We start from the raw sequence: 22032 nt of genomic DNA, 5'->3' as shown, positions 1-22032 counted from the left end.
TAATCATTGAAGTGAATACATTCATCAGTTATCTACATAAAACCATATATATATGTGTGTGTATATATATATATATATATATATTTTTTTTATACCATGCTTTGGTAAATGCTGTTCCAGCCCATGTGTCCCATTTTACAGGCAAGAAATGTGAGTCCAGAGAGTTTTAAGCTACGCATCTCCTGCCTCTGTTCACTTATCTGATCTCAGTATGTAGTATTCTTGTAACCAGCAAAAATATTTGTGTTCGGATATCAGACCTGGACAAGACACTGAGACTATGGTCAGTCCAACCAAAGATGGGATGTGTGCAAGGTGTTCAGCAGGATGAGGCAGAGAGCTGAACAGTCAGAAGTTTATCGGCATTTAATCTCAGAACTGCTCCTCACAAGGAAGTTTTTATAGCAAGTATTTCTCTCTGCAGAGCAGTAGGCCCCTCCAGAAATTCAGGATCGCAAGGATAAAGGTCAAATCTATTGAATCTCAACCTTCAATGCCCGCTGCTCCCCTGTCCCCAGCAATACCAGAAAGAGGATTCTGGGAAGGTTGATAATGGCCCAGCAAGTTTTTGCCCAGGAGATCCTGGTGTTTCAAAGAGAAAACCTTTTTTTAGAATCTGAGAGTTAATGGCAAGCTGAATAGTCAGTTTGCAAAAGTGGAGCTGACAAGTTTTATTTTGATTTATTTGCAATGGAAAGTCAGAAAAATAAAATTAGCAGGAGATGCCTCAGAGTTCAGGGCAGACCATGACGTTTTTCTGGTATAAGTTAATGCTAGGATTTGGCTACCTTGGAGCATGAAGAATGGAAATCGTCAACACACAAGGAGGAATTAGGAGAATGAAAATTGTGCCGAAGTCACAGTGTCTAAATGAATATTGTGAGCTCAAAATCAAAGAGGCCAGGCTGGTGTCCCGGTGAGGCTGGTCTGAGGGGACTGAGAAGAAGCAAACGTACAGTGTGAAAGAAAGAGAAATTTTCTGACCAATAGGGATGTTTTCTTTTCTTTAACAAGAAGGATCACATATTTCATTCTGTTGACCTTGCCTTGGCCGTTATGAATCTTAGCAATGAATCTCAAGGACAAAACCAGTGATCATACTAAATGTAAGGAATTATCCTCCATTTTCTATTGTAACTATGATTCTCAGATCTATCAGTGCATTAAAAGTCACTGGGGGAATATTTCAAAATGCAGATTCCTTAGGCTCAACCTCTGATACTCAATCAGAATTTCCAGCAATAAGGATGGTAAACAAAGCTAGAAGAATTGCTAGAAATATATAATTAAAGGCCTCAAGTGATTCTTAAGCCAAGCACTGTTTGAAAAGTCAGTCAGTAAGTTTATCATGTTGATATTTGCATTTGTAATATTTCTGTTGCAAACGTCTCAATTGTAAGCTATCCAAAGTCCTTGGTGGAAACAGACTGAGTGCAAGTGAAGGGCAGAGGAAGAGGCTAGAAGAAGAGAGAGCAGATGAGAAAGAGAGAAGCCTGGAGACACGAGAAGACATGCTAGATGAAGTAGCTTAATCTAACATTAGAATCTTGGAACAGACAAGGCTTGTCTAACCTTTGGAGAGAGATTTCTGTTACTCATCTAAAAAATAAAGTCAAAAACAGCTTGCCTGGGGACTTTGTGAGAAGTTCAGAGTCTCTGAAACTTTTTCATATAATCCTCCCTTATTGGAAACTTCTTTTTTCCATATAATGGCTCCTAAGAGGGATTATATGGAAATAGGAAGTTTCCTATTTCATTCCTTTTTGAGGAAGTGGGAACACCAAGGAAGAGTCTAAGGAAGTAGATATGACTAAGTCCCACATAGAAGGTGGGCCGTGGGACTGCCAGCCCCTAGTTGGCTCTGGGGAGGGGTAGTTGCCCTAGTCACTCAGTCGTGTCTGACTCTTTGGGACCCCATGAACTGTAATCCTCCAGGCTCCTCTGTCCATGGGATTCTCCAGGCAAGAATACTGGAATGGGTTGCCATGCCCTCCTCCAGAAGATCTTCCCAACTCAGGGATCAAACCCGGGTCTCCTGAACTGCAGGCAGATTGTTTACTGCCTGAACTACAGGCAGTGGAGGCACAGTGTTCCAGGGAGGAGTGGATAAAAACTAGGCTGGGTTATTTCAGGTCAGTCCTGTCTTAACGTGGCTCATGGGAGATGGGATGTTGTTAGTGTGAGACAAGAGCTCAAATTGGCGACTGACTGGTTTTGATTTAATTACATAGCAAGATAGTTTCTTAAGAGCATACATCACCAGCCTTTCTCCTAAACATGGGTTTAATTTTCAACAAAACACTTCTCGCATAAACAACATGTCGTTTCTAAACCCTTATTGCCATTCCCAGAACTGCTTGCAGCCTTTCAGAAACCCATTATTTTATAATTATAATCAAGACTATTAGGACAGGACAATTTGTGCCAAAAGCACATTTACACTCAGAATTGTCACTTAGCACTGTCACCAGGAGGTATCATATCTATTTCTGTAGAAATCAAGGAGAGTAGCTGACACTGCCTTATAAACTTACAATTTCTAGATGGCGTGGGAGGTACTGACCTTGTCTAAATTATTCTCCAATCAGCCCTCTGAATACCTCTGGTGTAATAGCTGTTACTTGATGGAAAGAATGCGGCCCTGGGAATCAGGCCAACTTGGATTCACATCCTAATTTTCCTCCTTCCCACAAGATGATTCACTTTGGATCTCAGTTTCTTCATCTGAAAAATGGCAAAACTATTAGGACTTGCCCGTTTAATTTTAACAGTTAAGTGAATTGGTACACAGACTGGAACACTCCCAGGCATGTACCCAAAGTTTAACTTTCCAAATATTAGTTATTATTGGGATTAATGCGTAGAAGCTGTGTAACCTTGGACGTGTTACTCATCCTCTCTGGGCATGCCTATCCTCTTTGTCACAGTGAGGAAACTGGTACCTAACTCACAGAATAGTGGAAGCAATCAGATATGAGTACATGACGCTCAACATAAATATTTGGTTCCTTTTGATCAGCTGTTTATTCCACATGCTTCACTATGAGCTGAAAGCCTCCATGAGCTCCGTAAAGGAACCCAGAGCATGTGATCTTATTCCAGCCATCTGGAAGGCCTTTAGCTTTGGAATTTCCCCGTAACTTCTGTGCTCAGTCACAGGTCCGTGATTTCCATCAGGAAGTCAGGCTGACTAGAAAAATGATACAGCAACCTAAATGGGTTGTTTACAGGAAAGGGCATGGTCTGGTGGACCTGATTAGTCCATTTTTTAAAATCTGTCATTATGTGTATCCTTTTTATTTTAAAAATTAGTCCAATAGCTTTATTGAAAGAGGAGAGCAGAGCCTCTCTCCCCTCTGTGGTCCTAGCACAGTTGGCCTCAGGCTCTGAGCATCCAGGCATCCTGTAGCCCAAGAGGCATCATATGTGTGTTTAATTTACTTTTTGACAGGGTTCTATGGCTGTAGTAGTAACGTGGATGAGTGACAATAGTAATAATCCTTTTTGGTCAATACTAATCAAAATTGTGATGATGAGATAGGAGGTTTTATGCACTTTTGTGGGAGGAGGGTGTACTTGGCATAGGACAGTGTTGAATAGAGTACTGGCGATGGAGTGAAGTCTTAGATCCTAAACTCAGAACTGCCCTTCATTAACAGGTGACCTTGGGCACTTTATAGAATGAAGTGTCAGTCTCCTCATCTATCAGCTGGAAATAATCAGTATCTTTCTAATTAACTGATAGGACAAAGTAAATGAGATAGTATCTAAAAGGCCCTTGCACAAAATAGTTGCTCAGTTAGAAGTAACTATTGTTATTTTTATTAGCATTGTCATAATAGCGTTTGAACTGTGGTGTTGGAGAAGACTGTTGAGAGTCCCTTGGACTGCAAGGAGATCCAACCAGTCCATTCTAAAGGAGATCAGTCCTGGGTGTTCATTGGAAGGACTGATGTTGAAGCTAAAGCTCCAATACTTTGGCCACTTCATGCAAAGAGCTGACTCATTTGAAAAGACCCTGATGCTGGGAAAGATTGAGGGCAGGAGGAGAAGGGGACAACAGAGGAAGAGAGGTTAGATGACATCACCAACTCAATGGACATGGGTTTGGATGAACTCTGGGAGTTGATGATGGACAGGAGGCCTGGCATGCTGCAGTCCATGGGGTTGCAAAGAGTCAGACATGACTGAGCGACTGAACTGAACTGAATAGCCCAGTAAAGTCTGCCAAGAAGATAGTGTCACCCCCATTTTATGTATGGAAATCTGAGCTTTCAGACACGTGAATGAATTGCCCAGAATCACACAACAAGTAAATGAAGAGCCCAGGCCAGATCTTGGTTTCTACTCCCCCCAGGAAGTTCACCATCCACTGAATCAGGATTCTGCTCCATTATAGATGAACAGGGTTTGGCTTTTGCCTCTTTTTAAATCCTAGCAGTGGTATCTGATAATTCAGTGTGTTTTTCAGAATGAGGACCCTGCCATCTCTTTCCATTTTCCCTCCCTGAGGGTCGAATCCCTGAGTTTGTCTATGAGTATGAGCCTCCTAGAGACTTTTAAGATTCCAGGTTTCTAAGTCAGCTTCAGGCCAGGCTTGGAATCTTTATCAGTTAAAAACAAATTTTATGTGTTTATTTCTGGTGGTGCCGGGTCTAGGTTGCTGCCTGCAGGCTTTCTGTTGTTGCGGTGAATGGGGGCCGTGCTCTAGCTCTGGTGCACGGGCCTCCCATCCCGGTGTCTCTCTTGTTGTGGCTCATGGCTGTGGCGCCTGTGGGCCCAGGAGTTGTGGCACACAGACTTAGTTGCCCCACAACATGTGGAATCTTCCTAGACCAGGGATCGAACCCATGTCCCCTGAATTAGCAGATGGATTCTTAACACCTGGACCACCAGGAAAGTCTTCTTTCTCATTCTTAAGATAGCCCCTTCAAGCAGGTAAATTTAGAGCTGTGCCCCATCTCCCTTCCCCTCTCTATTTTATCTCTGTAGTCATCCTAGAGTATCAGAGAGGTTTACCCTTCTTATTCAAGGAAAGAAAGTGAAATTAGAGAGTTTAAGAAACTCGTCCAAAATAATATCATAAAGGTGCACCAGGACCAGGATTCAAACCCGTCTGTATGCATCTGTTAGACTAGTAGCCACATAAAGAAGTCCAAACAGTTTAAAAAACACACACACAAAAAAAAAACCTGCCCTCCCCTTTGTATTTAGCAATAATGGCTAGAATATTCCCTTGGAAGAAAATGAAAGCCGAAGTTTCTAGCCACTCATGATTTTCATAGCATCTGTATTCTTCATTTAGCAAAATAGATTATTGACATACTAGTTACTAGGCTGAAATTTCTAAGTCCAAATTATCAGTTATTTGCGCCTCTTATTAAACAACCTAAAAGAAGTGAGACTCATGGTACCAGAAGGAAAATTCGTCCAAAGGGCATGCTTTGTTGCTCCTCCTCCTCCTGACAGTCCAGCTGAAATCCTGTGCTAGCGTGCACCGCCAAAGTTGATGGACTCAGACTATACCCGCTCGATCTCCTTATCACATTGATTTCCAGTGCCGCATCCCTGCCATTTAACGAAGGGACAGAAGGGAATAGCCTTATTCGAAACCTTGTGGCAGAGAGGCTCTCTGAATACAGCTTGGTGGGGAAGTGCTATGCACCCATCTGGAAGGCCATTTGAAAAGAACTGTATACATGGAGAAGGCAGTGGCACCCCACTCCAGTACTCTTGCCTGGAAAATCCCATGGATGGAGGAGCCTGGTAGGCTACAGTCCATGGGGTCGCTAAGAGTCGGACACGGCTGAGCGACTTCACTTTCACTTTTCACTTTCATGCATTGGAGAAGGAAATGGCAACCCACTCCAGTGTTCTTGCCTGGAGAATCCCAGGGATGGGGAGCCTGGTGGGCTGCCGTCTCTGGGGTCACACAGAGTCAGACACGACTGAAGCGACTTAGCAGTAGCAGCATATACATGAAAGTTCTGGGAGCCTCATGGAGAAGAATTCATTCCATCAGGAAAGATAGCTGAAGTGGGAAAGGCTTAGTCCATCACGGTTGGAGGAAGTGGTTGATTTCAAGCTCTGCCTCACATCTCTCGCACAGCTCATTTTTCAGCCCACCGCACACCCTTCGGTTTAACCGTCATATCTGGATTCTGGTGTTGAGCCCTGGCCAACCAGTGGAACCGCAAGTGAGCTAATTCTAATCAGGGAGTTTCTTTCTTACTTGGTCTCCATCCGTGGGATTGTCAGAACCCAAGCCTCCTTCTGGGCTCTATTACTTTTCCGGAAATCACCAGCAGGTTCCTGGAAGGTCCCACCTGAACACAGAGGTGTCCTAAGAAGAATGGACTGAGAGGTCTGTTGTGTTTAAATCCAAGCTCTGCCATTTTCTACCTGTGGGACTTGAGTTAGCCTTCATCTCGTAATGGGTAACAATGCTGATATTATTAGTGCCCATCTAATAGACATAGTAGGGACAGACATAGTAGGGACCTAAAATTTGATGTCATAGGTAAAACAACAGAATAGGGCTTAAAAATAGCCACAAAGAATAATTATTATTAGAGAAGTTCTCTACTCCCCTTCTGCAAAGTCTTTTGAAATATTTGGAGTTAAGGAGCCAAGTGGAGGAGGTGACTGAGAACATCCGGCGGGGGAGGGAGTGGAATTCTGGAGCCCCAGAGACTGCATGGGCAACAGAGAACTGTGCTTGGGATCTGGCAGCCTTGACTGGGAAGAACAGAGGCCATCATCTGCTGCAGAGATGATCCTTTGCGCACTCATCAGTTCTTCAAGTAACAAGGTGTTATGTGACTGCCGTTGAGCTCAGGGCTAGGGAAGCAAAAGATCAAGAGATACGCTGTTTATCCCAGTCATTCTTGTAAGGGCTTCTGTGAGTTCCTGGAAGACTTCCCCCAACCACCACCATCCCAGAACCTGCTGGTGGTGTCTAGAGAGGGTATAGAGTCCAGAAGGAAGCAGGGGTTCTGAGAACCCTGTGGGTGGAGGCTGAGACAGAGGAAAGCTGCCTAGTTACACTTCCAGTCCTCCGGTGGTCTGACAGGTTGGGAAAACACCAATCGCTAAGATGGTATAGCTGAGAAGACCACTCACTCAGTGTTTCTCCCTGTGGCCTCTTCATCAAGTCCCAGAGGACTGCTCTTGTTTAATTGCTAAGCCATGCCCGACTCTTTGCGACCCCATGCACTGGAGACCAACAAGCTCCTCTGTCCATGGGATTTTCCAGGCAAGAATACTGGAGTGGGTTGCCATTCCTTTCTCCAGGGGATCTTCCCAACCCAGGGATTGAACCCACGTCTCCTGCATTGTCGGGCAGTTTCTTTACCACTGAGCCACCTAAGAAGCCCCCTGGAGGGTTACATCCCTAGAAAGTGCTCTTTGTATTGAACATGTACTATTTTTAATATAAGAGTTTTGCAAAGTAATAATCTACCCCCTTTTTATATTTGAATTAACTAGACTCTCAGGGAAGTAAATCTCAGGTCCAGAAGGTGAGTGGGGACTGTGAGTTTTGGCTTTCTCCAAAGCTACGCTATTCAAAACAACAGAGGCAGTCTCTTTGGAATCAGGGCAGGCAACCACCATGCTAAAGTTTACTCTCAGTGTCTTTTTTTCCCCTCTTCTGTTCATCAAGATTTTCTAGTTCCAACTAACTACACTTGTCCACATATAGTTTTTTATCTTTTTTAATCTCCCTCCTGCCCTTTATGGAAAGAAAGGTATTATAAATAAATCACTCAGTATATATATATAATGTATGTATGCATATGTATTTACCTAAAGATTCATGGTTTCAGTGAAAAACCCTTGACTACTGTCAACCACAAAGAGAAGTTCGGGAGTTTCACTTCCTGTTTCGTGAGCTTAAACCATGAAGCAGTGGAAAGCAAGCTGCCCAGTGTTGGCTGAACGCCCAGTTCAGGCCCTGCCACTTTACTCTGTGGCCTAATAATTTTACTTCCTTGAACTTCTGGTTTTACACCAGTAAAATGGTAAAACTACTTCTTTACCTGCAACCCCACTTGCATCATAAGAAATTCAAGTGTGGTTATAATTGTGTAAATATATTCTAAGATATAGGATATTACACAAATTTGAGACATTGGTATTAATTTTTCTCTTCTTTCTATTCCATCCTTCATCTCTCTTTAATCCAGAGAATTTGAATGACTACAAAGAACCTGTCCTAAGCCTAAATTTCCTCTTTCTTTCCCTTATGTTTCTGTCATATCATTTCTTTCCTTTCTTGCCTACTTCACCTGAAGTTTTCACAGTTCAAAGTAGGGAGAGGGGAACAGTGGGAATAAGGCCAGTGACAGCCTTGTATGCAGGAAATATTCCAACTGGGTTTTGATTTTCCTCTTTGGAGTCATATGTGCTTAAAGTAACACGCAGATACAAAGTGCACACTTAAATATGAGCATGCACACTTACATAGAGCCTAGACACACATAAAAACCCATGCCTTCAAGCTTACTGAGAATCAACACAGACGTTTGTATATAAGAAGTCACATGCCAACGCTGGAGTGAGGATCTAAGTCAAGCAGCTGAGACATCTACATCAGTACAAATACTCCCCTTGCAATGTAATCACACTTTCTTCCACACAGATGTGATCACACAAACATGAACGGGAACACGTAGAGGCGTATGGTCAAACACATATGCCCACTTTCACTGGCACATGAGACCTATAAACACACTCAGGCATGCTCAGCAACTTCAACCGTGCTCCAACCAAAATACACTCTGGAACACTCAGTCACAAACACATTCCTCAATGTGGCCATGTATTTCAGTTTTGACAAATGTATTTTCCAAACATCCTCTTTGCCCTTTCTTTGCACCTTTCTGACGAAGCTGGATGAGTGTGCTTTTCTAAGAATTCACCTTAACATGACACAGTAACCTCAGGGACATTATTTTCTCAAAAATGACATCTGCTTTTTCCTAAATGTGGTCATGGAGAGATACCCAACAGGAAAGAAGAAGGCAGGCTCTCCACCTCCAACCATTTCAAAATACCTTGAAAAACTCAATGGTCTATCAGATGAAACTCACTTGCTGCACAAGAAAAATTCTGCTTCAATTCTCATTATGTGGTCCCCCAGCTCTCTCAGCCCACATGTTTCTGGGGTCATCGAGAAAAACCGACCTTGGAAGGTCACCCCACCTCTTACCCTGCCTCTAACCTGAATTTCTCATTATGAGGCCAGGAAGTTGGACCTATTTCCCTCTATTCCAATTAGTGCCACTTTCAACCAAATTATTTTGATACTACCTTCAGGACAGTCATAACTTACTAGGTAATAACTTCAGAATGACATCAAGTGACAAAATGATAGACTGTATTTTACATATTTCCTCAAAAGATAGTAGTTAAATATGGATATGTCCAGCCTGTCTCTAACAGTTTTATTTATGGTATAGAGAAGACGTGGAAAATGAGAACTGGATTTATAAAGACAAAAATATATCAGGACCTAATAGTTAATAAATAGAACATGCCGAGGGATAACCAGGACGTTTGTGAATTGACATAAAGTGGAGGGGAATCTGAATCAGGAGCCTTCTGGGTCAGGAAGTAAAATTTAAACTATATTCAATAGGAAAAGGAAAAGTAAGCCAAGACCTAGATCAATCGAAATGACCCAAAACACCTTGTTTTAACATGCCTAAAACATATAACCTGAGGCGGTTTCCACTCGAAAGGCTCAGGAGAAGAAGTCTGTCCTTTCTTACTCTCACGGAGGCCCAGTCTCTTAGCTCTAATTCAGTTTGATGGGGTAAGAGTTTAGTTGGCTTTCCTGCCCTGGACTCCTTAGCTGAGTTGGCTGAAACATCCCCCGGGAAGTTCTGTATTTTGGCACAGTATTTATTCCCTCTACGCCGTAAGCTCCACGAGGCTGGCAGTCCTATAGGTCTCGCGTACCACTGAATCACCGGCCTTTAGCACAATGCTTTGTACGTGGCGGCATTTACTTGTTTACTGAACACACCCTGCATCCATCTGGGCAAGGAGCGCATCAGGGGATTCTCCTCCTCAGGTGGAGGTGGTCGCTTCTTGCGGGTAGGTCTCTGCATCTGCTGTTCCTTCTGGACTCCGGGGTTTGCCAGCCAGCAAGGCTTTTCTGAGTCTTCTCCAGAAGACATGCCGCCCCAGGACACTGTCCTCCCACTCCAGGTAGGTGTTCCTGTTCAGAAGGCGATAGAGCTCCACCTGCTGCCGCAGGAGAGACTTCTCCAGCTTCTGCAGGACGATGAAGATGATGCCAGCACGGCTGCTCAGAAACTGCCAGGTCTGGGCAATCTCATACTCGAAGATACACCATCGGCTCTGGATGAAGTGCTGGGACACCACGACAATAACCTTACGGCTCTTGTGGAAACCTTCCTGGATGATGTTGGCGGCGATGGCCACCCCAGGAATAAAGTCCCTGTAGTGAAGGCAGAGCTGAAAGGGGGGCACGCCCTCCTCCAAGTTCTTTACCAGTTCATTCCGCACCCAGTCTTCATCCTGGCTCGAGTAGATTACAAAGGCATCATAGGTGCTTTCACCTCTGCCATACTTTTTGCAGCCAGCAAGAAGCATCAGGTGGAAATAGAACTTATAGACTAGGACTCCTACCACAGATACCAGGAGTACAGTGACAACCGACACGCTGATGATCGTCTTGCTCATCTGACAAGTGGCATTCCTGAAACCAAGCACTGGCATGTCCTTCATATCTAAAGGCTCTGCACACATCATTTGCTCAGCTCCCACCAAGAGCTGCCTCTGGTCCTTGACCCACTGCAGGAAACTCTGATGTTCACAAACACAAGCAAATTCATTCTGAGTAAGATTTAGCCAAGTGAGGTTCCTTGGCAAATTCCGTAGTTCTTGCTCCTTAGAGGCCATGATACGGTTGAAACTGCAGTCTAGGATCCGGAGCGAGTGGAGTGGTTCATAAAGAAATGTATCCAATGACAAGAGTTTGTTGTGACTCATATTCAGCACCTGAAGGCTAGGGAGGGAGTGAAATGCCGTCCAGGACACCTGTTCCAGTTGACACTTAGAGAGGTCCAAGATGGTTAAGTTAGTCAGCTCTGTGAAGATGTCAGGGAGCAAGTTGTTCTGAAAAGAGTTGCCTGCCATTTTCAAGGTTTGCAGACTGACTAAGCCAGTAAAGATGCCATGGAAGACAATCCGGATGTTGGTGTGAGAGATATCAAGGTAGCGGAGGTTTCTGAGTGATAGGAATGTTGAAAAAGCATTGATCTGTTTCAGAGTGGAATGCTGAAAATCCAGGTGTTCTAGCTGCTCTAAGCCCATGAAGTTTGAACCTAAGGTAATGACGTCATTGAAGCTCAGATCTAAATGCTTCAGGTTGGTTGTCCCAAAATCAGTGTGAGAACAGCAGCCCTTGAAACTCAAGTGATTTCTTTTGAGATCTAGATACTGAAGGCTTGGTAGCTCAAACTTAGTAAAACTGCTTACATCTTTGTTGTCTGTGAAAACAAACTTTTTGAGAGAACGGAGCTCCAGTGCAGGAAACTTATCAAAGTAACAGTTAATAATTTCTAAGTGTTGCCATCTAAAATCTTTAAGAAGGGCTTGTAGACTTCCTAAAGATATACTCAACAGAGAAATCACAGAAGCATTTGCCAAACAATTAAATAAGTCTGTATCATTCCGTGAGAATTCGTTCAAGTACGCTATCCGGAATTGCTCAATGGTCAGGTTGCACAGTCCCTCCAGGCAAGATCTGTCAAATTTTTGCAACTTCCTTTCATTTTTAAATTCTCCCAAAACCAGCCGGTTGATTTTTAAACCAGCCAGACCTTGAATACAAGTTTTCATGACATCTGAACTGTTAAAATTACTTCGCAGAGTCAATCCATTGAGCTTAATTTCTTTAAAGGTACCTGGTTCAATAAATTCTAAAGGGTTCAGGGACAAATCTAAAGAGAGGTTGAGTAGGGGCATTTGATGTAGAACTTTCACATCTTCATAATAAATATTTTGGATTTTGTTGTTAGAAAGATCCAACTGCTCCAGGTTGGGCAGGTTAGAAAAATATTCAGGTAACTTGAAGGAATGGATAAAATTGTGAGCCACATTAAGCTCTTTCAAGGTTTTGAGATGTCCAATGGGGAAGTCATCTAGAGATACTAGGTTTGTCTCCACGGCCACCAGCTTCTGTAAACTTGATAGCCCAGAAAAGGCTCCCCAGGCTAAACTCTGGATAGGGTTTCCCGTCAGTATCAAGGTGGAGAGGTGGTTTAGGCCCTGAAATGTGTTGTCTTCAATAATCTTAATTTCGCATCTACAAGAAAAAGAGATACAGATTATATAATATTTCTGCTGAATAGAAAACCAAAATGAAATATCAACCCAGTCATCTAGGTCTCCACACAGATATAACAATTCTATATAATTGTGCACAAGCAGACATATCCAGCAAGGCAGATGAAACAAGGAAGTCCCGCAAATTTGGTACTGTCACACTAGCCCATGACAATCTTTTTTATCATACTAGGCACACATGCTAAGCAGAGGCAGTCCACCCAACAGAGGAAAATCAGTTAAAGATGAATGATTGGGGCACCTGAAGACTGGACCCCAGATCAACTTTAGCCATTTCCTGAAACACGTAATTGTGATTATACATCCAACTGGTAAGATGAGATAGACAGTTGTTAATTGCTAGGCATGATAAATGACCGCTGAATGCCAATTTCAAAGATATAGAAATTATACCTAAATGTCACAGATATCCTTAGCATTCAAGAAAAATTCCCCATAGAATAAGGGGGCTCAAAGAGAAAGAATGGGCCTGCCAGTGCAGGAGACCTGGTTTTGATCCCTGGGTCAGAAAGAGCCCCTGGAGAAGGAAATACCAAACCACTCCAGTATTCTTGCCTGGGAAATCCCACGGATGGAGGAGCCTGGCAGTCCGTGGGGTCATAAACACTTGCACATGACTTAGTGACCGAACAACAACGACATCCCTTCAGAGAAGCAGAGGATGGAGGTGAAGGGAACACACAACTGGAAGCAGGAGCTGTGGGTATGAATCTCTGACCTGTTGTCAACAAGCCATGTGAATATATACTTAAACTCTCCAAGCCTCTGTTTGCTCATCTACAAAAAGAAAAAAAAAAAAAAGTATCACTAGATTTCCATAGGGACAAAAGGCTGGCTGGTCTATCACAAAAGCATCCATTGAAAATAAATTGAGTTATTGATGGTACCTGAAGACACTGTGAAGTGAGGTGCGAAGGCAGAGCGGCTATTGCACCATAATCTGTCCTTATCTTAATCTAGCATCTGCTCCCAACTAACCAGGAGAGGGAACTGGCCTCTCTCTAGGAACATATTTAAAGCTTCTGAGGGCAGTTCCTTGGGTACATGGTGGGTCGAAGATCCATTTTAAGGGACGCTGATGAGAAACCATTTTTCTTTAAAATTTAAGAATGTTGCTCTGGCTACCTCAATTCGGTACAGTTCTTGACAAAATTCTTACTCAGAAAACTGAAATTTAGAAACTAATGGAATGCTATAATACTATTTTATACTTATAAAGTTCACTTTGCAAGGTTTTTAATATATATACCATGTTACTCTCAGTATCACAGTTAACCCTATGGTATAAGGTTCATCACTTATGTTTCACAGATATGAAACTGAGACTCAGGTCAAATGTAGAGACGAGCCTCCGGCCACATGGCAGTAAATGTTGGAGGAGAACTCAGCTCAAGTATTCTGACTTCCATAGGGCTCCATGTCTCTGCCTTCAAAATGCTTGGTTCCTACCTTTGTTGTAGTCTATCAATATCTAAGTTAGAGTATAAAACATCAGATGATCACTCTTCTACAGAAATATCTACTATCCTCGTATCCTTTATTAAGAGTTTCTAATGTCACATGTGTTTCTCTACTTTTCAACAAACTCTTATAGAGATTATAGCCCATTATGTATTACTTTTCTAAATAAGGTCCCTAATGATGAAAATATTTTAGGAATAAGATTCAGTTCTCCCCAAAATGATGATAATAACTTCACCTACTCTAATGAATGACATACTTCATTGTATCAGAAAAGAAAATACTAGTCACTGTTCATTCTTACCGCAGATGTTTTCCTTTGATCATGCATCTTTCTCTTTGGCTTACTTGTATCTTCCTAATTCCCTATCCTGTACCTCACTTTCAATATTCTAGACGTTATCTGAATCCAACTGCATTCAAGAACTCTGTCTAAATTACTCACTGCATCTGTGTGTTAGTCACTCATTGTGTCCAACTCTTTGTGACCCCGTGGATTATGGCCCACCAGGCTCCTCTGACCATGGGGATTCTCCAGGCAAGAATACTGGAGTGGGTTTCCATGCCCCCCCACAGGGAATATTCCCAACCAAGGGATTGAACCCAGCTCTCCTGCATTGCAGGTGGATTCTTTACCCACTGAGCCATCAGGGAAGTCCAGTGGCTCTCTGCATAGAAGTCCCTTTTTCTGTACAGCACAAAGTATTGCCTCTAGTTTTCAAATAACTTGTCACCTACTCTTATATATTACTATCTTTATCTCAGGTTCCAAATCCAAAATCAGAATCAAGGAACATGTATTGAATGCCTACTATGTGCCCAGCACCATGCTCAGGTTTAATATATTAATTCTTTTAAGTGGATATGCCCTCCTTAATAGCTAGGGTTGTGTGTTAAATATCAACATATTCTTGTTTCCTAGCAGAGTGAACAACATATAGCAGCAAGTAGTCAATAAATATTTGCTGATGAAAGAGTTCGAGTCAATTTACTCCCCTGACTTAAGAGAAAATCAGAGATAGAATTTTCCTTAGAAACTGTCTTATTCAACTGCTTTCACAAATAAAAAAGCTGAGACCTGAAGAAGGGAGCTAGCTTGCCCAAAGTTATGTAATAAGTAAGTTGTCTGTTGAGTGAATAATTAAGTGAATGAAAAGGAGACCTCATGAATCAGGTTTTCTGACTTGAGAATGAAATGACAATACCAGGAACATTTCTCCTTGTACAGTGGTAGAACTCATGCATTACCTGGATAAATCCAGCACTTGCAGTTCTGGGAACCTGGAGAAGTTATGGCTGCCTAAATGTCTCAGGTAGTTAAAGCTCAGGTCCAGCATCTCGGTTGATAAGGGGATGTTGTCAGGGATTTTGTAGAGATTCAGCTCCATGCATTGGTAACTGATGTTAGGAACAACCTGAAATGATTAGATATTAGATGCAGTGTCTTCCTGCATGCACCTTAGCAGACTTCCCAGCAACTCTCCTCTCCGAGGCTACAGCCTTGGAGGCTACTGGGACAAGCAAAGAGACCAGTCAACCTTCTTTCAAACATCCATCCATCCAGTGATCCATCACCTGATCATCTGTTCATCCATCCACTTATCCCTTCATTTATCCATTCACTTCATTCTGATAAAAGGTCTTACTCTAGACTAGGAAGGGAAAAGCACCTACCCAGTGTTTAACCTCTGCTCTCAATGGCAGCATTCAGCAAGAAGCAATGGAGCCTCGTGGTGAAGATCGGAAGCACTAGAGTCCAAAGGTCCTAGATGTCACCCTAGCTCTTCCCTGTGATTTGCAGGAAGGCATTGTGTTGTTGCTATTGTTTTTCTAAATACATCTCTCGTTGTATACAAGCTTAAAGAGACTTCCAGTCAAGTCTTCAGCACTTCCTTGGTCATAGCCCAATTTTTGCCAATTTTATTCTTTCCCTTGGATCACTCATAGCACAGTTGGTAAAGAATCAGCATGCAATGCAGGAGACCCCAGTTCAATTCCTGGGTCAGGAAGGTCTGCTGGAGAAGGGATAGGCTACCCACTTCAGTATTCTTGGGCTTCCCTTGTGGCTCAGCTTGTAAAGAATCTGCCTGCAATGCAGGAGACCTGGGCTCGATCCCTGGATTGGGAAGATCCCCTGGAGAAGGGAAAGGCTACCGACTCCAGTATTCTGGCCTGGAGAATTCTGGGTCACAAAGAGTCGGACACAACTGAACAAATTTCACTTTCACTTGGGTCGCTGACCTTTAAGCAGATGAGATAGAAATGAGGACAAATTTGACGTGCACAGACTCCGGTGGCGGAACATTACACTCGATACTGCCTTGGTTCCTAAGCTGATATCTATCCCATATTCCCAAATTCCTTGTAAGCCTTGTTCTCCAACTTCCCATTTAGTTTCCTTATTCTCTGATTCTTCAACAAAATTCTTTGCTTAAGCCAGCTAATTTTGGTTTTCAGTTTAAAACCCATAGAATCTGTTAAAAGGATTAATGAGATAAGGTTTTTAAAGAGATTATCTCAAAGCCTATTACAGTGTAAATGATCAATACATTGTGAACATGTATTATTATTGGCTATTATTAATTCTCCACTATATGAGGCTTAGGTCTTATATGTTACATACTTGAATTTAATCTGCAAGTAAACCTTTTAAAGAATAAGAATTCAGCAAGATGAAGTAATATGTGTAAAGTCTCACAGGCCACAGTGCAGCTCTTTACTTTATTCACTTGATCTTGAAATGTTATTCCTCAGAGCCTCTGCACAGCCCATACTGTCTCATAGAGAATGGGGCCAGGGTCATCCCTTACCTTCTTTCATTCTCCTTCACGGGAGACATCACTATCTAACATGATGCCTTCTGTGTGATTGTTGGATATATACTGTTTGTTTCCCCCTCTAGATTGTAAACTTTGAGAATCTAGCTCTCTGTTATGTCTCCAGGACTCAGAATGATGCCCAGAAAATGGTTAATGCTCAATAAATATTTGTATATGGCTCCAGACTTCCATCAGCTCCCCATCTAGAGTAAGGGTTATGGTGGGAGCACAACTCATTCCTGAAAAGGGTCTTAAACCAGGCTTGGAAAATGTTCCCTTTGATTCAGAAAAGGTAGATATCAATCCTGAATTCTGAGACTATGGATTGTATAGAAGGCTTCCAAGAAAGGGAAGATTTCAAGGCAAATCTGGAAGGATAAGTGAGATTTGGATATGTGGAAAGAAGAAGAACGAGGGAAGAGTGTGAGTACAGAGAGGTGGAAAACTAGCTCCGCTTAGATGGAGTGTGGCAGGGTGTGAAACCTAAACCAGATGGGGAGCCAGAGCCAGGTCCAGAGGGCCCTATACTCTGTCCTACGGCAATACTTTTAAGTCGTTTAACGTACAAATTGAGCAACTACATGCTCTAGGCACTGGGACATAGTGACAGGTAAAACCAGCAATGATCTTGCCTTTTTACAAATACCGTTTCAACATGAAGACAAATAATGAGCAATAGATATCTGCATTCACACACTACATGTATTTTATATATGCGTATGTAGGGGCTTCCGTGGTGACTCACTTCATAAAGAAACCACCTGCACTTCCAGGTTCGATCTCTGGCTGGGAGAGATCCGCTGGAGAAGGAAATGGCAAGCCCCTCCAATGTTCTTGCCTGGAAAATCCCATAGATAGAGACTGGTGGACTGCAGTTTATGGGGTTGCAAAGAGTTGGACACAACTGAGCGTGCACACACACACACACACACACACACACACGTATATATATACATACACACAATGATGTGCTATTTAAAAAAAGCAGTAAAGCACCAGGAATTCCCTGGTGGTCCAGTGACTGGACTTTGTGTTCCCAATGCAAGGGGCCTGGATTCAACCCCTGGTCAGAGAATTAGATCCCAGGTACCGCAACTAAGAGTTTGCAAGCCACAACTAAAACAAAATCCTGAATGCCACAACTCAGACCCAGTGCAGCCAAATAAACAAATAAATATTTTTTAAATCAATAAAAATAAGTAGCATGGGACATTAAAGGCAAATACAGGGAGTGAGGAGCTTTATATGAGGCAATCAAGGAAGGCTTCCCAGAGGAGGTAACATTTAAGCAGAAATTTGAATAAAGTGAGGGATTAAGCTATGAACATATCTAGGGCTGTATTGTCCAACTGGGTAACCACAAGCCACACACAGCTATTGAATATGAGAAATGTGGATAGTTTAATATAATCAATGTAAAAGAAATGATATAATATGTGCTAAAACTCAAGGACTTAGTACCGAAGAAAAAACGTAAAATATCTTGCTAATAGTCTAGTACATATTACATTTTGAAATAGTATTTTTAATAAACAGAGTTAAATAAAAATACTACTAAAATTAAATTCACCTACTTTTAATATTTTTAATATGGCTACTAGAACATAGTTTAAAGCATCATTTTAAATTTAGCTAGTTAAAATTACGTTAATGTGGTTAAATAAAAATTTAGTTGAATTTAGTTAAATGTATTATTTAAATTTAAATAACTTCACGTGACCCATTGAACAGCACTCATCTAGGGGAAAGGCATTCATTCTAGCTAGAGGAAATCATGAGTGCAAAGGGCACCATGGTAGGAAAAGGTCCCTGACAGTGATGGAGAATTATTAAAAGCTTTTACAGACAGTAATATCTTAGAGTTGGACCTCGAAAAACAACAACAAACAAACAGCAGATGAATATGAGCAGATTAGATTAAAAGAAGCAGGCTGTGGGGTCAGGAGACTGGTCACTGCCCAAGCATCAAGGCCAGGGGAACTGGGGATCTGCCCTAGGGTGGCGCTGAGGTGATGGACAGAGTTTTGGAAAATGAGAACATCTGGGGCATGGGAAAGGGGAGGAGCCAGGAGAAGCTGTGATTTTATCCCAGGATGACCGTAACTGGGGGATCTGTATGCACTGGTTGAACAGCAGGAGACACGCAGAGAGGAGGACAGTGAGCCGGGTGTGGGCAGGGAGTGGCGGGACAGAGGACTCAGAATGACAAGTTTGTCTTCTTACACATTACACAAATTCCCCCATGTCCTCAATGTCTGGACTCTGACTGGCTATGCTTTTCTTGAGTTTCTCCCACACCCTAAATCCCAGGACATTTCTCTGGCTGTTTGCTGCTGCTGTGGGTTTCCAAAGCAATAGTCAAGTCCATGCAGGGGTAAAAAACAGGAGACGCTTTCTGAATGAGATTACAAACCAGCTGGCTGGTGTGTCACAAAGAAAGCATTGCGTTAGCTGATATTTTGCCTGTTTCCCTGTCTCTTGTTCTTCTCTATTACCCTGTCTCTGTCTTTATCTCTCTGTTTCTCCTTTTCTTTTCCAACTCTTTTTATTTTCATTTTTTGGACAGAACTAGACTAGATTTATAAATCTGAAATCTACATAGACAGTTCTTTCTATTAAGAGACAAAACAAACAAACAAACAAATCTTCCTGATACTGAAAGGGGCAAAGCAACAGCTTGAAACAGTGTACAAACCACCAGCAGAAAGGAATGACAGGAAGCAGGCTTCTTACAACTTTCTATTAAAGTCTATGGTTCTCTTATTGATGTAAAAACTAGTCTCAGAGAGGTTTAATGACTTCTTCAAAGTCACGTAGCCCAGATGTGGAACAATAGTGATTCTAAGCAGGTCTGTCTGGCCTAAAGTTCCTATTCCTAAGTGGGGCACATGCCTCGGGCTGCCTGTTAATGCCCTGTAACCATGAATCATTTGATTCCTGCGGTTTCTTACTTTAAAGTAATTTGATGTCTGTTTGCAAATGAACCTAACCAGGGCCCAGCACAGGGAAACTGAGCAGAGAGCAGTTTTTCAGAAGCAAAGCCAAGCTCAGGGAAGCCGAACTGACTCCAGCCGCTTACCTGTACGCAAGGGTCCCAGCTCTCAGTTCTCAGGCAGGAGAGGATGGCCATGGCTGGGATCAGAGCCGCAGCCAGGCGGGCACGAGCCATCATCCTGGCATTTTCTGTGACCAGAAGTGGCTCTGTGAAAGCATGACCCTCTGTCTGTGCCGGCCAGGGCAGCCCCCGAGGCACTGCAGTGTCTCTCCCCGGCGTGGTGCCCCAGGGCACTGCCCCTATTCAAAGCAGTGCTGGGTTACGGGAGGAGAGGAAGTGAGAGTGGCACCCTTAGCCTTCTGGACTTTTGTTTCTCTAATATTAATCTCCTCTGCCACCGGAAGGGAAGTTAGAAGAAGAAGAAAACGTCTGCAGACCAGGGGCTGAAGTAACAACAAGAGGAAGCTGGCTTTTATCCCAGGAAGTCATCTGACCTCAGGGTTAGTGAATTTAGGAAAGCAATCAGACTCGTCAAACAGCCTGCGTGACTAACTACCTAGGACTGTGGCTTTCTGCTTTCGTTTTGTAGTGGAAACTCACTGTTAACTGTTCATTTCCTAGGTCAGCCATAACAAAATACCCTGGACTAGGTGACTTAAACAGACATTCATTTTCTCATGAAGTTCTGGAGGCTAGACGTCTGTGCTCAAGGGATCAGCAGGCTTGATCTTTCAGGCTCTCCCCTTGGCTTGTAGATGGCTGTCTTCTCCCTGCGCCTTCACGTCATCTTCTCTCTGCGTGTGCTGGGTCTTAATTTCCTTTTCTTATAAGCACACAAGTCATAATGGGTTAGAGCTACCCTAATCTATAACCTCATGATCTCAGTTCAGTAGTTCAGTCGCTTAATCGTGTCTGACCCTTTGCAACCCCCTGGACTGCAGCACACCAGGCCTCCCTGTCTATCACCAACTCCTGGAGTTTGCTCAAACTCATGTCCATTGAGTCAGTGATGCCATCCAACCATCTCATCCTCTGTCGTCCCCTTCTCCTCCCACCTTCAATCTTTCCCAGAATCAGGGTCTGTTCCAGTGAGTCAGTTCTTCATATCAGGTGGCCAAAGTTTTAGAGTTTCAGCTTCAGCATCAGTCCTTCCAATGAATATTCAGGACTGATTTCCTTTAGAATGGACTGATTGGATCTCCTTGCAGTCCAAGGGACTCTCAAGAGTCTTCTCCAACACCACAGTTCAAAAGCATCAATTCTTTGGCACTCAGCTTTCTTTATAGTCCAACTCTCAACATCCATACATGACTACTGGAAAAACCATAGCTTTGACTAGATGGACCTTTGTTGGGAAAGTAATGTCTCTGCTTTTTAATATGCTGTCTAGGTTGGTCATAGCTTTTCTTCCAAGGAGCAAGCATCTTTTAATTTCGTGCCTGCAGTCACCATCTGCAGTGGTTTTGGAGCCCCCCAAAATAAAGTCTCTCACTATTTCCGTTATTCTCCCATGTATTTGCAGTGAAGTGATGAGACCATGACCTCATTTTACCTAAATATCATTTAAAAAACCCAAATTTGGACTTCCCTGGTGGTCCGGGTGTTAAGAATTTGCCTGACAGGGCAGGGGACATGGGTCCAGTCCCTGCTCCAGGAAGATTCCGCATGCCATGAGGCAACTGAGCCCGCGAGCGACAACTGCTGCAGCCCACATGCCCTGAAGCCTGTGCTCCTCAGCGAGAGAAGCCACCACGGCTACCGAGGAGCCCCGGCTCACCACACCTAGAGAAACCCCACTCGCGCAACCCAGACCCAGTGCAGCAAAAAGTGAATGCATAGACAAAGCCCCAGCCTCAAAATGCAGTCACATTCTGAGGGGCTGAGGGAAAGCTTCCAATCCATGAATTTTGACAGGGCATAAAATTCAGCCCAGGCACTGTCCAATTTTGTGAAATCTTGTGAAGAAACCCAAATTTATGAAACATTGAAAATAAAGCTGTATTAAGGTGGTTATTAACTATTAAGGTGATTAAAAATATGAATAAATGAAGTGAAAGTCACTCTGTCATGTCCGACTCTTTGCGACCCAGTGAACTATACAGTCCATGGAATTCTCCAGGCCAGAATACCAGCGTGCGTAGCCTTTCCCTTCTCCAAGGGATCTTCCCAACCTAGAGATCGAACCAGGTCTCCTGCATTGCAGGCGGATTCTTTACCAGCTGAGCCACAAGGGAAGCCCAAGAAATATGAATAAAATGAGGGTAATAATATGTACCTCAAAGTATTCTTATAGGATTAAATAAGGTGGGTTGGGTTGAAGAATCGAATAAACATACCAGAATTCAGATCTACGCTAGGGTGATCTGTGGCCATGTA

General features: G+C 43.0%; 1 protein-coding gene across 1 annotated transcript; it reads right to left on the bottom strand.

The window, feature by feature from the left end:
* Positions 1-9410: 9410 nt before the first annotated feature.
* TLR4 (toll like receptor 4) lies at positions 9411-19984 on the bottom strand. The gene is made up of 3 exons (XM_068973930.1): positions 19741-19984; positions 15091-15257; positions 9411-12340 (listed from the first exon to the last, which is right to left on the bottom strand). The coding sequence occupies exons 1-3, from the start codon at positions 19831-19833 to the stop codon at positions 10075-10077; spliced, it is 2526 nt and encodes an 841-aa protein (XP_068830031.1). The 5' UTR covers positions 19834-19984; the 3' UTR covers positions 9411-10074.
* Between the last annotated feature and the right edge of the window lie 2048 nt (positions 19985-22032).

Source organism: Capricornis sumatraensis, chromosome 6, assembly GCF_032405125.1.
Source record: "Capricornis sumatraensis isolate serow.1 chromosome 6, serow.2, whole genome shotgun sequence".
Classification (NCBI taxonomy): domain Eukaryota; kingdom Metazoa; phylum Chordata; class Mammalia; order Artiodactyla; family Bovidae; genus Capricornis; species Capricornis sumatraensis.
The sequence above is the reverse complement of the archived record's forward strand: the minus strand, read 5'-3'. Positions and strand labels throughout refer to the sequence as shown.